Source organism: Lissotriton vulgaris, unplaced genomic scaffold (genome assembly GCF_964263255.1).
Source record: "Lissotriton vulgaris unplaced genomic scaffold, aLisVul1.2 SCAFFOLD_262, whole genome shotgun sequence".
In the NCBI taxonomy this organism is placed as follows: domain Eukaryota; kingdom Metazoa; phylum Chordata; class Amphibia; order Caudata; family Salamandridae; genus Lissotriton; species Lissotriton vulgaris.
In genome coordinates this window covers 1,325,486-1,342,180 of record NW_028253771.1, presented here as the reverse complement: position 1 = coordinate 1,342,180, position 16,695 = coordinate 1,325,486, and the positions used below count along the sequence as shown (strand labels likewise).

The following is a 16,695-nucleotide window of genomic DNA, read 5'->3' as shown; positions in this document are numbered from 1 at the left end:
AGGCATTTTGCATCATAGATTCTTAACAGTTCGACTGGTGGTCTCCTTCCAAGTCGTTGGGAGAAGTTCATCAGTGCTACAATTGCTCTCTTAAAAAGATGTCTCCTAGCTTCAATGGCTGCCTTCCAGTTTAGTCTTTCGTCAATCATTATGCCCAGGTAGGGGTACTGGGGGGTCCTCTCAAGTTTTTGTTCGTTTAGGTAAATGTTCCTTGTTCGTTTTCGTCCTACACCAGCCACCATAACAAAGGTTTTTTTGACATTTACATGCAGATCTAAGGCGCTCATGAAATCAGCATACTTAGTCAGGGACTTCTGAAGTTCAATTGGTGTACGGGCTAGGATGACCGCGTCATCCGCATAGAGTAGAGCAGGGATCAAGCGTTGGTTTACTCTGGGGAGGTCCTGCCCCTCTCTCAACATCTCCTCCTCCAGTCCGTTTGTATACAGCGAGAAGAGGAAAGGGGCCAGAACGCACCCCTGCCTGACTCCCCGCTCCACTCTAAAAGACGCAGTAAGCTCCCCTTTTGTGCCATAGCGCACTCTTGCAGATGCCTCTGTATATAATTCTCTCAAGAAATCCAGGAGGGGGGGGATCCACCCCCATGGTTCTCAGGAGAGACCATAGCTTCGCATGAGATACGCAGTCAAACGCAGCGGACAAGTCAACATATACCATGTACATTGTCCCCTGCTTTGCGTGGATGTATTTAGACACAATCATGCTTAGATTAAAGGCCTGTTCTACAGTTCCAAAACCTTCCCTAAATCCAAACTGTAGGTCAGATAAAATATTCCTATCATCTGCCCATTGCTGGAGCCGCTCGAGTACTACTCTTCCAACTACTTTGCCCAGGGAGTCCAGCAATGAAATGGGACGGTAACATGTGACGTCCTAAGGGTCCCCCTTTTTGAAAATTGGCACCATGATGGAGTTGGACCAGGACTCCATCAATCCCAGTTTCGCTGCTGCAATACATACTCTTGTGAGTATAGGGGCCCAGAGGTCCGGGAGGTGTTTGAAAAGATCTACTGGCACCCTATCAGGTCCAGGTGCTTTACCACCTTTGCTTGATTTTAATGCCTGTATTACATCTGATATATCGAATTGCAAAGGGATTGGGAATTCAGCTGGGGGAAGAGAATAGTCTAGCCCTTCAATCGGAGATGTTGATTTAAATATTTTTGAGAAGTGGTTTACCCAGATTTCCTCCTCTATGGCCACTTCGATCTTGGGGCTGTTAGAATCAGATAGGAAGGGAGTCCTAACTATCCGCCAAAAGGTCTCACTATTTTTCATAGCAGCACTTTTATGGAGTTCGTCCCATAGTGCTTGTTTTAGCTCTTGCTTTCTCAGCTTCCTTGCCTTATTATATTGGAGTCTGAGGTGCTGTATCTGTTGCTGGACTCTATTTGGTTGTTTAAGGGCCGTTTTTAACTTGGTTAGGGCCACCGTGCAGTTGTGGTTAAACCATCCTGTTGGAGTTGGATTAGTTGATTTAAAGTTTCTAGTCAGCAATCCTTTTATGTTTTCTAATATTTTAAAATTTTCAAGGACCACCCCATCATCTTCTGAAAGATCTAAGCATTTTGTTATGTTAGGGTATGTTGTCTTTATCAATTTATCAGTTAGTTGAATGGGTTCAATCTTTTCCCATTTCAGGGTGTACCCGTTTTTCTTGCCCAGTTCTATCTTATTTTGGGATAGGGTGTTTGCAATGGTTGCTGTTTGAGTTTCTAGATCATTCAAGTAAACATCCAGCCTAAGGGCGGAGTGATCACTTAGGATGTTTTTCATAAGTGTGAAATCCCTGGTTAGGTGTCTTAGTCCATCCGTCAAAAGAATGTAATAGACGGTGGTCTCGTGCCCCCTCCCTAAATATGTTGGGTCAAGGAGATTCCGGATGGAGCCTATTTTATTTGCTATTGACAATTCTAGGTCTAGAAGGAGGTTATTCATTGCTGTCCCCATTCTTACGTGGGAGAAGTGTATGAGAGGATTGTCATACTCGTCCACTATCCCACAGCTCCGATTGTCCGAACCACAGCTCCGATTGTCCGAATTCTTTTTTGGCGCGGGGAACACGCACAGCGTACAAGTGGATCAGAGAAAGAGAAGAGGGACGGGCTATCTTTCTTTCTTCCTTATAATCCCACTGTCCGGCAGATAACTGTCTAAAACAAAGAGTCACCCTATCGCCTTCTAAACGAGGAGACCAAGCATTTCTCCTTGTTTCGACATGTTAAGACCGGGTTTTCCAAGGTCTTAATTTTGGCGCTGCCTCCAACTTACGCCGCCTTGTAAATCGGGGGCAGCGTCAAAATCAATGGGTGCTGCAGCGGAACGCCCACCGTAAAACCCATTGCCCATCCATTTAACGCCGACTTGTAAATAAGGTGAAGCCCCTATCACGACCGGAACGCTGTTAAAAGCGACATTTCTGTGGCAATAGGGACTTGTAAATATACCCCCTAATGTGGCTGTTGTATGTAGTGACTTATTTATCTATCACTAATTTCATTTTTATGGATTTCAGAAATATACACAGCTAGAAACACTTGGATGATATGAGCATATACATAGCATCATTTTACTAAGTTCCTGGCATTTGCCTTTAAATATGGCAATCCTGCTTTATAAGCACATCTGCATGTACTTCAGGACATTCACATCTAGGAGAGGGCATAATTATCCAGGGCTCTTTAAATCCTTTGAAGCCTTGTCTCGCCTGCAAACTCCTTGCAACGTGTGCTTCTTTCATTCCCTCCTATTACAATATGCTAAATAATGGTAGCTATGTAATTTTAACAATGTACTCCTGTTCTGGGTTAGCCTGTGATTATGTGTATCTATTGACTGTTCAGAAAGTAGCAACATGTTTCAGAATTACATTCTATCCTCCTCCAGTGAAAGCCTTTTATAGTGTTTCTTGGCAGCCATGGCCCGTGGAGGGAGTTCCGGTGGGGCAGAAAGGCGGGGAGGGGCAGGGTGGGGGGTGCTAAAAAACGGAATACGGATAATTGGAGGTAAGTAAACCATTCAATAAATAAAATGAATTTCGTAGCGCGCACTGCATCGCAAAATGCGATGCAGCGCACGCTACGAAATTAGTTTTATTAATTACGGGCCGCGGATGTTTCTTGGCCTATAATTGACAGCAATAAATACATGCTTTGATTATTTAAATATGGTAATAGCAATTGTAACTCAAAGAGATACCGCTGCCCTCTGTGGCAAAAACATTGTCTGTACAGCCCATTCTACTTCTGAAATTCAATGACATTTGCAACCCCCATGTACGTCTCACTGCACACTGTTCTACAGTGAATATAATTTACTGACTGGCTTTACATTTACTGTACGTGGGTCCCTTGCTCACTTTGCCACTGGATTCAAGCTAGCCTGGCTGATGACGGCTGTTTGGGCTGAACTGTTCCCATAATGCACAGGGTCAAGACTGATTTGCATATGGCTGTTTCTGAACTGGAGAAGCAAAGTGAGCTAAAGAATGATGATGGATTCAACCCAAATCTGTGACTGGGGGTGAGAGTCTGAAAAGTTTCAGCGCTCCGTCCATCGTTCCCTCGTGTTTGCTTACATCAGAGGTAGTAAGCACTTTGTAAATACAATTACAATTTACTCAAACAGATTCTTCCCTATGTCACAAACACATTTACTGAAATAAGGTGTCGATTAGGATCGGGGGAGGACCACCACCTCCGCCATCGGTCCGAGATATTCCCACTGCCAAATTAGGATGGCGGTGGGAATCTCATTCTGACCGCGGCAGACACAAAGACCGTCCGCCACGGAATTGCCATGGGCAATGGTTATGATCGCCTGGCGGACAGAATACATCGGCCAAATTGGTAGCGGTGCCTAGCAGCCAAATTAGGATGCGGTCTGAAACCGGCATTTCCATGGCGGTGATGCCGCCATGGGAAGGCTGGTTGAGAAGGCGTCTGGGGGCCCATTACGGGCCACCCTTGTGTTGGTGAGAGGCGTGGGTGCATGGGGGTACCCATGGTAGCCATCCTACATTTCACTGCACCAAGTGGCAGGCACCATATGGTGCCAGCCATGAGGTGCAGTGAAATGGAAAACATGCCATTTTCACTTCACAGCAGGTGCTGCTGGGAGCAGCACCCGCCGCAATGTTGAAAAGCAAAATGAGACCACCGTGGTGGTCGCTTCCTGATCCGGTAAGCGGGACCGCCACATGCGGGGCGGACGGACTCCAGTCCGTCCCCCATCCTAATGATCTCCTTAGTTCTCACCATTCAAATTCAATTTAGTTTGAGTAAAGATACAACCACTGTATGATTTTCTTCTTTTTTTCTAAACCGTTGACCTCAAAGGACGAATACTATCATGGCTAGACTCTTCAACACAGGACCAGTAGATAGGGACCCCTCAGAATATTAGGAGCACTATAAATCTAGAAACAATCTGACTCAATGTTTTTTTAATTTCTCAGGTGCATATCTGGAGAAATGTCATGCGAGTGTAAATAGTGGTAGATTAAGAGTGACCAATAACACACAGTGCCAGCGGATATCTACCGCGTGCTGCCTTGACTAGGGCAGAACTTGTATACTGTCCCAGGTCAGGCGGTTAATTGAACTTTATACGAGAAGGAGTAGAAGTAGAGCTAATACTCAAGTGAAATGCATGGAGAATGGAAAAGAAACAGAGCGCCGGAGTGAGGGAAAAAGGCACCAATATGGAGAGTGGATAAATACAGTGGGGTAGACCGAGTACATTTGTGAGTATATGCATAGGAGATAAAAAGTGATCTGAAGCGCAACATAGAGAGACCGCTTTAATGTAGTGGTAAAAGAAGGAAAATAAAAAAAATGTGATAATTAAAAGATCTTCAGTAAAGTAGATGAGAGCCAAGAGAAAGCAGACTGGGGTTGCCGGACTCACCTGAACATGGCAATCAGCAGGTTCAAGAGCAGAATGCTGGCTAATAACAGGTACAGGCAGAGTAGAATCATCGTCAGCCACTCTGGGAAGACAGGAACTCCATCGACAGTTTGAGCACATTTCGGCTGACTTGCGACTGACCCATCAGCTGTGCATTTGCTGTCATCAAAGTTTAATTCTTAAACAAAAAATGATAGAGTCATGTGACAGTAGAAACGCCTCAGCCATCAACAACCTTGTCCTGCCTGTGGTACCAAGCACTTTAAATACAAAATGTAGTATACATGTTTATACATCAAGAAACAATTTATTAACAAGCAATTAGCAATAAGATAGGCAAAGGCTGCAAGGTAAGCTCAAGCTATCAGATCTCTACACACTCAGTCAGGATAGGGTACTTCAAATGGAAACATCCACAAACTCACAAAAGAGACAATTACAAGAGCTATTTTCTCACACAAATGCAGAATTGCACTGCCCCACATTTGGATTCCTTTAGTTGTCCAACTGCCTGCAAAGCTGCTGAAGTGTCAAGAATTTAATAAACAGTCTGTTGTACTAAAATCATCTATTGGCCCCCTTGCCATATCAACCAGCAGGTCATCCTCATACCCCTTCCCACACCTTCACTCCACTTCTCTTACCTTCACTCCCTTTACTCGGCTGTACTTCTCCCTTTCCATCTCTTACTTCCCTTCCTCGTCTCCGTTCCATGCTCCCCTTTTCTCACTCTTCCTCCCTCGCTTACCTCACTCCCCTTCCCTTAGTCCCCTTGTTTCAGTCACTCTTTGACTCCCCTTTCCTCACTCACCATACTATCCTTTTCTCACTCATTCCATCAGTCCCTTCCTCCCCTACACTCAGTCATTTCAGTCATTCATTTATACTCTTCATATTCATTCAAAAAAAGTAATACACAGTATATAGGACATATAGCTCTTCGTGGAGAAGTGAAGTGAGTTCTGAAAAGAACTGTTTTTTTTGTCTTTGTAACATGATTTCTCCCTTTGTGTTTTATGGAATTGTAACAATGCCAATTGTATTATTTCTAATCATATGCCTGCTTATGTTAGCCAAAATACTGCATCTTAGAGCACGCAGTTAAAATAAACATTTTAAACTTTACAGTGTCTAATCATTCACGTTGTGGACTTGTGAATTCATGGTGCTGTTGAGGGGTTGGTTTTTCTTCTTCAGTCTATCCCTTGCGCCGGGAAACCCACTGCGGGTAGCTGTTGCGCATTATAAATTTAAATAAATAAATAAATAAATATGAGAATAAAAATGAAAGTGTTCTTGATTCCCGATATTCCTGAGAGTACCCCAAGTCGCATGTTTTGGGTTGTCTAATCATTGGTAGCTTCGCTCTAGGACGGAGAGCTAATGAGACACTGATTCTAGACAGATAGGGATTCTAGGTACTGAGGTGAGTTTTTGGTCCACCACAATTCACTGAGGTCCTGGTTTCCTGTGCATAGTTCTGTGCATGAGCAGAATCCCACAACACTTCCTCCTTAAATTGCTATGGTGAGAACCTTGGTACATTCCTAATTGGCTGCTGGTGCTAGTATATGGTACCAAGGTACCTAGGACCTAGGTACACCAGGGGTCCACCATGGGCTTCAACATGTATTATGCCACCCATGAGGGACCCTCCAAACTCTGACTACAGGCCTGCCATTGCAGCCTGTGTGTGCATTGGTACTTACACCTCATGAAAGATATACAAGTTTCCTTCTAACAGCATTACACTTAAAACCTATAAGTCACCCCTCTAGTAGGCCTTTCAGTCCCAAAGGCAGGGTGCTCAGTTCCAAGTGTGAGGGTGCCCCTGCATGAGCAGGACACCCCTGCAACCTTCCGTGTCCATTCTCCTGGGCTGTCAGTCATCAGCCATTACGATATATAGAGTGGCCATGCGTCATTACGCGATGATCATCTCTAAACTGGCTGTAACGAACCCGGTCATGTTTGGTATCAAACATGTTGGAATCACACCTCGCACACCGTCAAAGGTGTGGAAGGTATGATTCCATGCACTATAATTCTCCTTCAGGAGGCGCTCAGTGCTCCTGGTTCCAGTCTTCCAGAACCGGACAGCAAGCTAGGGCTGCTGCCAACCTGAGACACGATTCTGCCCTCCTGCTGAGACAATCTCAAGTAGGGGAAGGCAGAAGAATAGGTATCCTGTCTCAGGGAGGGGCTACCACCTCCCAGACAATGTTTAGTGTATTGGGACAGGGTGAAGGTGCTTGCCAGCACCACTCTTGCCGATTGAGGGGCACATTTGGTGCCCTCCTTGCATACTCCAGCTTAAACCAGTTTGGGAAACTATTGGCTCCCGCTCTGGCACAAAACTGGGTAATGGGCATGGAAGTATCCTCCCCACTGTACAGCCCCCTCCTCTGGGAGGGACTCTTGAATCATTCCAACCCTTTCCTTAGGGTACTTAAGGGCTTACCTAAGGGTTGTTCCCTAGATTCCCCTGGATGACATACTGGGGAGTTGCAGTAATCCAGCTGCTTAGCACTATGCTCCTCACTACCAATGCTCGGGAATCATCTGGCAGTAGAGGGAGGGTCTTTCGCAGCATGCACATTAAAACAGCAGACTTGAATAGTTTTATTAGCTTGGGACACCATTTGGAGGTTAGCGTCCATTAGTACTCCAAGGTTTCGTACGGTATTAGTCAGGCTTAGAGAATCTTCCTCTGGAGTGAGCCTGAACTCAGTCGGGGGATACTTTGAAATTTTTGCAGCTGAGCAGTACATTACCTCCGTTTCCCCCCCATTAAGTTGAAGGGAATTACTCTTGAGCCATCCAGCCGTTTTGCGCATACACTCCTGGAAAACCTCAAGCGATGTCTCCTGTTTACCCTCTAGAGAGAAAATCAGTTCGGTACCATCCGCATAGTTTATCACGCTGATACCAAAAGACTTAATGATGGACAATAGAGGACTCAGATAAATGTTAAACAGGATGGGACTGACTGATGATCCCCGTGGAACTCCATAATGGACAGGAGAGACATTTGATGTAAACGGTCCTAAAGTCACCGTCTATTGGCGACCTAAGAGGTAAGATTGCAGCCACTCAAGAGCTCTTCCTCTCACCCCGTTGTTCCACAGTCTTTGCATCAGAGCGGCATGACTCACAGTGTCGAAAGCTGCCGACATACCTAGAAGGACCAGGATCGACGCGTCCCCTCTGTCGGCGCGCAGTCGAAGATTATCCATCACTGTGGTCAATGCAGTTTCAGTACCATGTGCTGGTCGAAAACTAAACTGGAATTCATCCAGCAGCTGGTTATCCTCAAGATGTTTAGATAGAATTCTGCTTACTGTCTTTTCCAAAAAATTTATTGGAAAGGGAAGAAGGGAGATTGTCCTAAAACTGGCAGGCAGTGTAGAGTCTAGCAATGTTTTTTTTTTAGCAGCGGAAAAACCGATGCTTGCTTCCATACAGCTGGAACCACACCTTCTTCCAGAGACTATTTGCAGATTTTATGAAGCCATGGGTACAGAATTTTACCAAATTGTTTCGAAATTCTGTGGGAACAGAGTCTATCGGGGAGCCTGAAGAGATGCTATGAGCTATGCTAGCAAAGGAGTCCTCCGTGAATAATTGAAAAGAAATTAACAAGGAGTTGTCACTTAGCTCAATTACTGGCTCATCCAGTTCAGTATCTATGGACTGAATATTATGAGGGGATAGATTCCCAACAATGTTATTAATCTTCTCCTGAAAATATTGCAAAATATCATCACAAAGCTGTTGTGAGGCAGTTGTCTTGTTACACGGACTAATAGGCAAAGTAATGTCCTTAAAAATCTTAAAAAGTGTTTCTGTGCTATTCGTGGAGTTCAGGATGGTAGTGACATACACATTAGCTTTTGCTTTAGCAATGGCTAGATTATAATTAAGCTGGACTAACAAAGTATTTTTTATCTGAATCTTCATACTTTCTTCTACAGTCCCTTTCTGCCTTTCTACGGAGAAGTCGAAGTGCTTTTAGATCCGCGTCAAACCAGGGGGCTGAAGTCTTTTCCTTATTTTTAATTTTGCATTTTGGTAGTAAGCGATCTAAGTTCCTAACTATGGTACTGCAGTGCTTTTGATAATTTTACTCCACCGAATCAGAGGGGTTTAGATGGTCATGCTCTTCGACCAAAGCTTGCGCCATATTGTTATCCAATCTGGCACACTTCCTATTAAGTCTATATGTGGTCGTGACCCTTTTTTCTTCCTGTCGGACATATATACTAGTAATAAAAAGCACCAGATAATGATCAGTCCATGTTTGTGGTAGAATATCTTTTAGTGATGTATCTACCTCATTGGCAAATATTAGGTCTAATATATGCCCCCCTTGATGAGTGGACTGATGTACCAACTGTTGAAAATTCAAATTAGCACAAGTATGCTGTTTATCTCTCTGCAACAGCCGACATTGGTGGGTACACAACTCCTGTTCCCCCTGGTCACCCCTGAGTGACCTAGACTATGTCCCCTCTGCATGCAGGTACTACTCTTCCCGAATTCAGCCTTGGAGTCCACTGGACTCTTCCAGCTTTTTCGTCAGCAGCATCTTGCTTGAAGTCCTACATTGGGGTCTATGGCGGTTCCCGATGGCACTTCATACCTATGCACCCGGCTTCCCTGGGGCAGGTATCCTGGTCTCCCGGGTATCCACGGGTGGGGTGACTTTCAAACCGTCCATCTTCCACTGGGTGTCTTCCAAGACCTCTGGGGTAGGTCCTTTTCCTAGAATTGCAACAGCGACTCCCCCATTAACTTACCTTGAGCATGCAGTTGTGCATCCACTAAGCACACGGCCTCCGTGGTGTTCCTGGGTCCTTACCTGTAGAGTTCTTGGCTCCCCAGCACATCTAAGTCTACTGGGTCCACTCTCGACTTCGGTCGTTAGTCGGATTCCACTATTTTTGTATATGGTTTAGTCTCCCCCTGGAGCCCACTGTATTTCTATGCTATTTCCTTGTCGCATTACCAAAGTATTGTGTGTATTGTAATTATATCTCAAGGTAGGAGATATTGCATTGGGTTAGTGAGTGTCTGTAATAAATAACTATTTTTATTACTACAAATTCTTTTTCACTTAATCTGCACTATAAGATTAGATACTGGTGAAACAAGCTGCTTTACACTCCTCCTAGACTAAGCCTGAAGGCTGCTCTCAACAGCTACCACAGAGAGCTTTTTGACATTGTCTAAACTAGGCCTGGGTGTAGTTTGCAGAGTTTTGCTATGTGGAACTCTGCGAAGTTAGAAAAAAACTCTGCAAAGTTCCACGATTGGCAGAGTGCAGTGCGAACTGCAGTTTGTACTGGTATCCCTGCCGCTCGGGTAGAAATTCGACCGAACAGCAGCTCGCGCACTTACCGTTCGCCATTGTGAGCGGGAAAAAACTCCGCTGCACATCGCAAAGCAGAGTTTTCTGCACTCTGCGAGCTCCACGGAGTGCAGAAAACTCTGCGAACTCCGTGACCAGAGCAAAGTTCACCGCCAAGACCTAGCCCTAACCACACAAAATATTCATTTAGTACTTGCAGCCACCTTTATGACACTTTAAAATACAAGCCAAGCCACGGCTGCAGAATTGCATAGTTTGAGCGGTCGTGACAATAGTTCAGAGATGCATTTAGTTTTTCTAGAATGATTAGAAACTACTTCGAAGCACTTCTGTGTGAGAAAGTGCAGGGCAATAGGGATAGTTGAGCAGGACCGGACTGTCCCCTCTGTCTGGCGATTGCCCGTAAAATGTTGTTGCAGTCTCATGTGAAATATCACGGTGTTACCCTCCTCAGAGATGCACATATAGTCGGCCTCTGGCAGATGAAACAATAACCTGACCCCCCCACCATTTAACTCTGTTTACTGCACGCTGCTGCACGCTGATGACTGCCGAGGGCGCCTGGGCCACTGAGCTACATGTTGAAAAAAAGGGCACTCCGTTGAAAACGCATTTTGACTCTGTGATTTCGGGAGTGACAATGCTCGGGGCATCCCCCAGGATTTAGGATTAAAGGAGCCACACATGGGTTAAAGGAAAGCATTGCCCCAGCCCCTCCCTCCTCCAACCTCAGTTACTGCTTTCTGACACCCCAAGTGAAGATTCCGACTGACTGAGAAATCAGAGTCATGCAACCATGCCCTAGGCCTAGGCGTAGTTTGCAGAGCTTTGCTCCACGAGAGGCGGAGTGCAGTGCGAACTGCAGTTTGTGCTGGTATCCCTGCCGCTCTGATAGAAATTATACCTGAGCAACAGCTAGTGCTCGTGAACTGGTCCTTCCCCATCGCGAGCGGAGAAAAAACTCTGCTGTACATCGCAAAGCGGAGTTTTCTGCACTCCACGAGCAGTACAGAAAACTCTGCAAACTCCATGAACAGAGCAAAGTTCACCGCTTAGACCTAGTCTAAACCACTAAAAACAGCACAAGGGTTGTCAGGATTGGTGCAGGGTGGTACCCTTGAATAAGTGTGCATCATATACCAAGCCAGCCTCCAACAAGTACCTTTTTAGAAGACTTAAAAACACTATTACTGATGGCTCAGGCATGTTTAAGAAACACATAAGTTTAACTAGAAAGAAATAGGGCATGTGATAAAAAGAAAATGGTTCCTTACTGTCCACATCGGTAGGAAGTTGCCCAAAGAGTACGAGGTAAGGCTCATATACCACACTCCGGAAGATCCAGTCCAACCGTTCCTCATTTTGTACAAGGATCGCTTGCTTAGATACCCCAAACGACCCCATCCAAACAGCCATCAGAAAGAGAAAGAAGAAGAAGTCCTTGATCTGAAATGAGAAATGAATTCATGTGAAATGTTTAGCCAAAATGTACTCATTTTTGTGCAACACTGTGGCAATATCTGCTGGCATCAAATTGACATAGTGTAATGTGGTGATGACATCATTGCTCATGGAGACCAAAACAAGAAGAGTGCTGCAATGAGTATATCATGCAAAGCATGAATAATGTGTGAAGATGCGAAGTACCAAAACGGAGTGCAAAATCACAGTGGAGTGAAGCAGATTTGGATTTTATGTCAAGACCAGAGGCTCATATTATGCTGTATTTCTTGCCACGTATTTCAATAGTAGTCCGCTTATAAAAACAGTAATTCACTGAAACTACAATACCCAGCAGGCTTAGGTGCTGGACTACCAAGTTTTACATATAGCAGAGGAACATACTACCTGCCCTTCCTCCATCTTCCTGCTGGCAGTCAGTTGAGTATCTGATTCCTTTCAACTGCTTTGATGTGGTTAGTTCATGGTCTACAGTGTTAAGGTCCATATCATTCTTTAGAAAGTTTCATTTTAATTTTATATTACCAAGATTAATGGGTTTTTGTTAGAGTTCAATATACACTGTTAATTTAAGGCATTGTTAATCAATTGTTATTGTCATAGCTATTCCAGCGTAAAAGTTCTCTTTTCTTTCAAATAGATTTTATTGAAATTACAAATTAAAACAAGTACAGCAACAGGCATGGAGGAAAGAAAGAAGGAAAAATACTACCAAAAAGAGCACAGCATTGGGATCCAACGGGTATGTTTATAACCGCGATACGGAACAGTTGCATGTCTCACATCCTTAACATGTGGAAAGATATCATACAGGATTGAAAACATTAAACATGTGTGAAGAGACTAAGTGGTGTAACAAAAAGGAAAAAACAATATAGGACAGAAGCAGAAGAAGCAAATGTCCCCCTAAAAAAGTAGAACCCCTGTAGAAGGGAGAGCAAAAGGGGAAGGGGGGCCCATGGAAAGTCGTGTCTGTGCAATGTGAGAAGTCAATTAAGCGCCATCTCGGATCATCCCCCAAAGTCCGTCCGCGCAAGAAGGGAGTAGGTTCTCCTCGAAGAGGTGTAAGGCCTGAAGCTTTGGGGGCTGGAGGTTGGCGTGTTCGATTGTGTAGAAGTAGTCTATCAATGGTTGTGAGAAGTTGGCCTGGTATATGATGCTCACTAGTTCTAGTGATCACCTTGTACCATGCCAAGCAACCCTTATGATGATTGGTTGTAAGTCAACCTTACAGACCAGCTATCCTAGTAGCGTGGACAAAGCAGTCTTAGGCTAAACTCTGTAAAGGCATGTGAAGCAAGCTGTTTTACCATACACAATCCCCTTGAATACCAAATGAAAGGACACCACACAGATCTATATTGAAAATATATATATTTATTTACTACAAATCTCCTATACTCTTTATGAGCACAGAAGCAAATGCGTCAAAACAAAACAGTTTAAATACACAAAAGTTGCACAATATGGAAGAGCCCTAGGGGCCACCTAAACCATATACTAAAATAGTGGTATAAGAACCACCTAGCTGAAAGGAAGTAGGCCTAGGGCCTTGTGAATCGCTGGAGCTGTTCGGGACTAACAGTAAAGAAGTCGGGAAAGGCCCGCGGGACTCGGTGTAGTGTGGAAAGTGCACGCATATACCAATGTAATGTCAATGGTGCGTAAAAGTTACAAAGTTAGTGTTTAAGGAACCTTCCGGCTGACCTAGAAGGACAAAACTTTAGACCTAGGCACTAGAGGTGTGTACCAGTGTAGGAACACCGGCGTTGCTGACTTACCTCACCCACAGGCAGCGGGGGTGCACAGGTGCGAAGTAGTGTCGGGTTTAGTCACGCAGGTCGATGGTGCTTGGAGCTGAAGATGCTGCAGGCGTCGAGACGAGAAGAGTTCCGGTGGATCCAAGGGTGGATCTGAAGTGGTGAAGACCTGAAAGCAGTGGGGACAATGTTCAAAGTCACTAACCGTGGAACCAAGATGGAACCAGGCGATGTCGGGTGCAAACAGGCGATGTCGTGCAGCTTGTCTCCTCAGCCACGTGGACACGAAGAGGTCGAGGACGTCCAAGAGTCTATCACAAGCTGTCCCACGAAGGCTCTAGCTGATGGCGGTGTCGGCAATTTTATCAGAGCAAACAGGCCCAGGCTAATGCAAGCCACGCAGGAAGTGGAAAAAGCTTATCACTCGGACCAGCAAGGACAGAGCAGGTGCAAGTCTGGAGCAACCAGACCCGCAGTGTAAATTGTAGGTTTCGTCGCCAAGATGGCCGCTGACCACGTGGCAAGTGGCCGGGATGGCGCGTCGAGTGGCACGATGCAAAAGGGCCCCACGCAGATCGTGGATTTGCTGGGGGGCTGATCTTCGGTGCAAGGGCTGCTCGGTGGTGGGGCTCCTCAAACCCCAAAGCACAGCATCGAGGGTGCCTTGGGTGCTGCACAGACAGCTTCTCGGGGGTCTTTTGAGATGTCCGGTCCCACGTCTCTGTGCCTTCACGGGTCCCTTCTTTGCAGGGACTGTGGATCGGGCTGTGAGAAGTCTGGGAGTCTGGGTCTCGTCGGGCTCTGGGCTCGGGCAGGAGGCGGCGGCGGCAAAGCAGACGTCGAGTTGCTGGTTGGTGCCTGTGTTCACAGGGTGGCCACTCCTAGGCCACAAGGGAGATGCTCTTCTGTGCAGCAGAATGTCGAAGTCCAGTCGTCTTCTTAGTTTCAAGTTGATTCAGGATGATCTGAGGTGCCATGGCACTGCTCCCACTCTTATTCCCAATATGAGGGGTGGATCACCTGCTAGGTCCCTCCTCTGGGTGGGACAAGGAAGGGTGGCCGTTACACCCCCTTTCCTTTGTCCAGCTCCGCACCAGGACTGGGAAGCCCCAGCACCGGTTTGGACTGGCTTATGCATGAGGACACCTTGTGTGCCCCGGGCATGTCTGATTCTATTCAGCCCTGTCCTACCCAATACACAAAATCCTGTCTGGGGTGGTGCTCGCACCTCCCAAGGCAGGAAACCCTTTGTCCAAGCCTCGCTCGCTGGAAGGATCCCAGCAGCAGGAGGTCAGACTTGTGTCTGTGGTGGCAGCATCCATTGTGTGATGCTGAGGCTCTGGTTAACTTTAACCGGGGTTCAGGTTATGTACATGTCGTGTCCCTCTAGAAGGGTGGAATGCTATCCCCGTCGACAGGACTGTCGAGGGGATAGTATTCCAAATCTTATGACACCTTACTCGACATGTTTTGATAAAGCCAAACCAAAGTTAGCATATAACCGCGAGGATTATAATGCACTTAAGAGTATATGGTATGGCAATATCCCAGAACAGCTAAGGGAGTTGTTCCCGACAGCTGCAGACAGGCTCAGCTCATGCTAGAGCACCATCTCACATGAAACCATGCACTCTGCCTCCAGGATTGTTAAGGCCTGCCATAGGAGTTATTTATAGGTTAACATGTGTCCAGTTAGGTTTAGATATAGGTATACTATATCCAAGTAAGAGGTGATTACACCAACTTACCCAAGCTGAGTGATCAGCCAGTTGTGTCAAATATGGAGGCCAGGGGTGGCACAATACATGCTGCAGCCCCTGGTAGGCCTTGGCTACACCTATGCCCTGGGTACCTATGGTACACTGTTACAGGGGCCTATAAGGTGAACCAGTTCCAATTGTGTATGCACCTAAGGTACATGGAGTCCATTTTAAGGAGAGAGCAATTAGCCTGGGGCCCTGAATAGCAGGATCCCAGGCCAACTATGTCAAAAACCAGCTAAACACCAGGCAAAAAGTTTGGGGGTAACCATAGTCAGATATCCACCTTCCTACAATGTTTACCAGGTGTCTGTAAATGTAGTGCTTAGAAAGATGAAGCCATGCGAAGTTCCATTGCCATGATATGCCACAGGCTGGTGAACCACACATTCACTGGGGCGCCTCAGCCTTCATTCAGTACAACGCTATTGTCTGTTTGGCTTCACCAAGCATGTGCTAGATTAAGCGCCAATCCGTATGTGTCATAGCATGGAGATTGGCAGGTTTGACTACCAGGATAAGTGCGGTCAGGCTTTTGGTATGGTGTAGCCAATCACCATCTTAATGTGACTGAGAATCTCCTTCCAGGAGGTGGCCAGCAGCGGGCAGTGCCACCAAATGTGAAGAAAATCCCTGATTGCGGTTGCACAATGCCAACAGATGGGAAAAGAATTAGGGAACATTTTGTGTTGCCTTTGGGGAGTGTAATACCATTGTGTCGTAACTTTGTACGCAGGTTCTCTCCGAGGCATGCTACAGAAGACCCTTGGTATGTCAGGCCATAATTGTTCCCATTGTTTAGGACTACTGGATTGCCATTGAAATTGGTAGGTATGTGGAGTGATCCGGGGGGCATCTTGAAGCACTTAGTACGATATCAGTCCTCTTGATATGTCATAAGAACGGACCAGCAGTTCAAAAGGAGTGAAAGGATGAGTGGCTCCCTGGACAGCGGATGATGCCTGCACCCAGTGCCGAAGCTGGAGATATTGTAATCTCGCGCCCTCAGAAAGGTGAAATTCCTTTTTGCATTGATCAAAAGATTGGAAAGTGTTTCCCATGAAAAGATCCCAGAGTATTCGACAGTCTCCTTCCGACTAGGCCAGAAAAGAAAGGGGCTGCAGGGCAGGTGTAAAGTGTGGGTTACGAGCAATAAGGGTGTTGGGTGATGAAAAGGAGGTGAGGCCCCTGGACAGTGCAAGCTTGTCCTATGTATCCAATACGGTTTTTGTGGCTATGGCCATGAGAGACAGGCAAGACCCCACAGGGGCCGGCATGCCACAGCCCTATCCAGGTTCTCACTCTCCCGCACAACCTGTTCTGAGATGTGCAAGGCCAGTAATATTCCAGCAGGCTAGGAAAAACCCGCCTTCCCCTGTCCCATGGTAACATGAGTAATTTATTGGAAAAATGC

General features: G+C 45.9%; 1 protein-coding gene across 1 annotated transcript in view; it reads right to left on the bottom strand.

Moving 5' to 3' along the window:
- The window catches only part of LOC147660770 (transient receptor potential cation channel subfamily M member 2-like), a 979,384-nt gene that overhangs the window by 323,511 nt on the left and 639,178 nt on the right, over positions 1-16,695 (bottom strand). Inside the window, exons 22-23 of the mRNA XM_086951478.1 lie at positions 11,575-11,746; positions 4,930-5,107 (exon numbers count right to left, since the gene is read on the bottom strand). Coding sequence (XP_086807604.1) covers positions 4,930-5,107; positions 11,575-11,746 — 350 coding nt within the window. The remainder of the gene's footprint in view (positions 1-4,929; positions 5,108-11,574; positions 11,747-16,695) is intronic.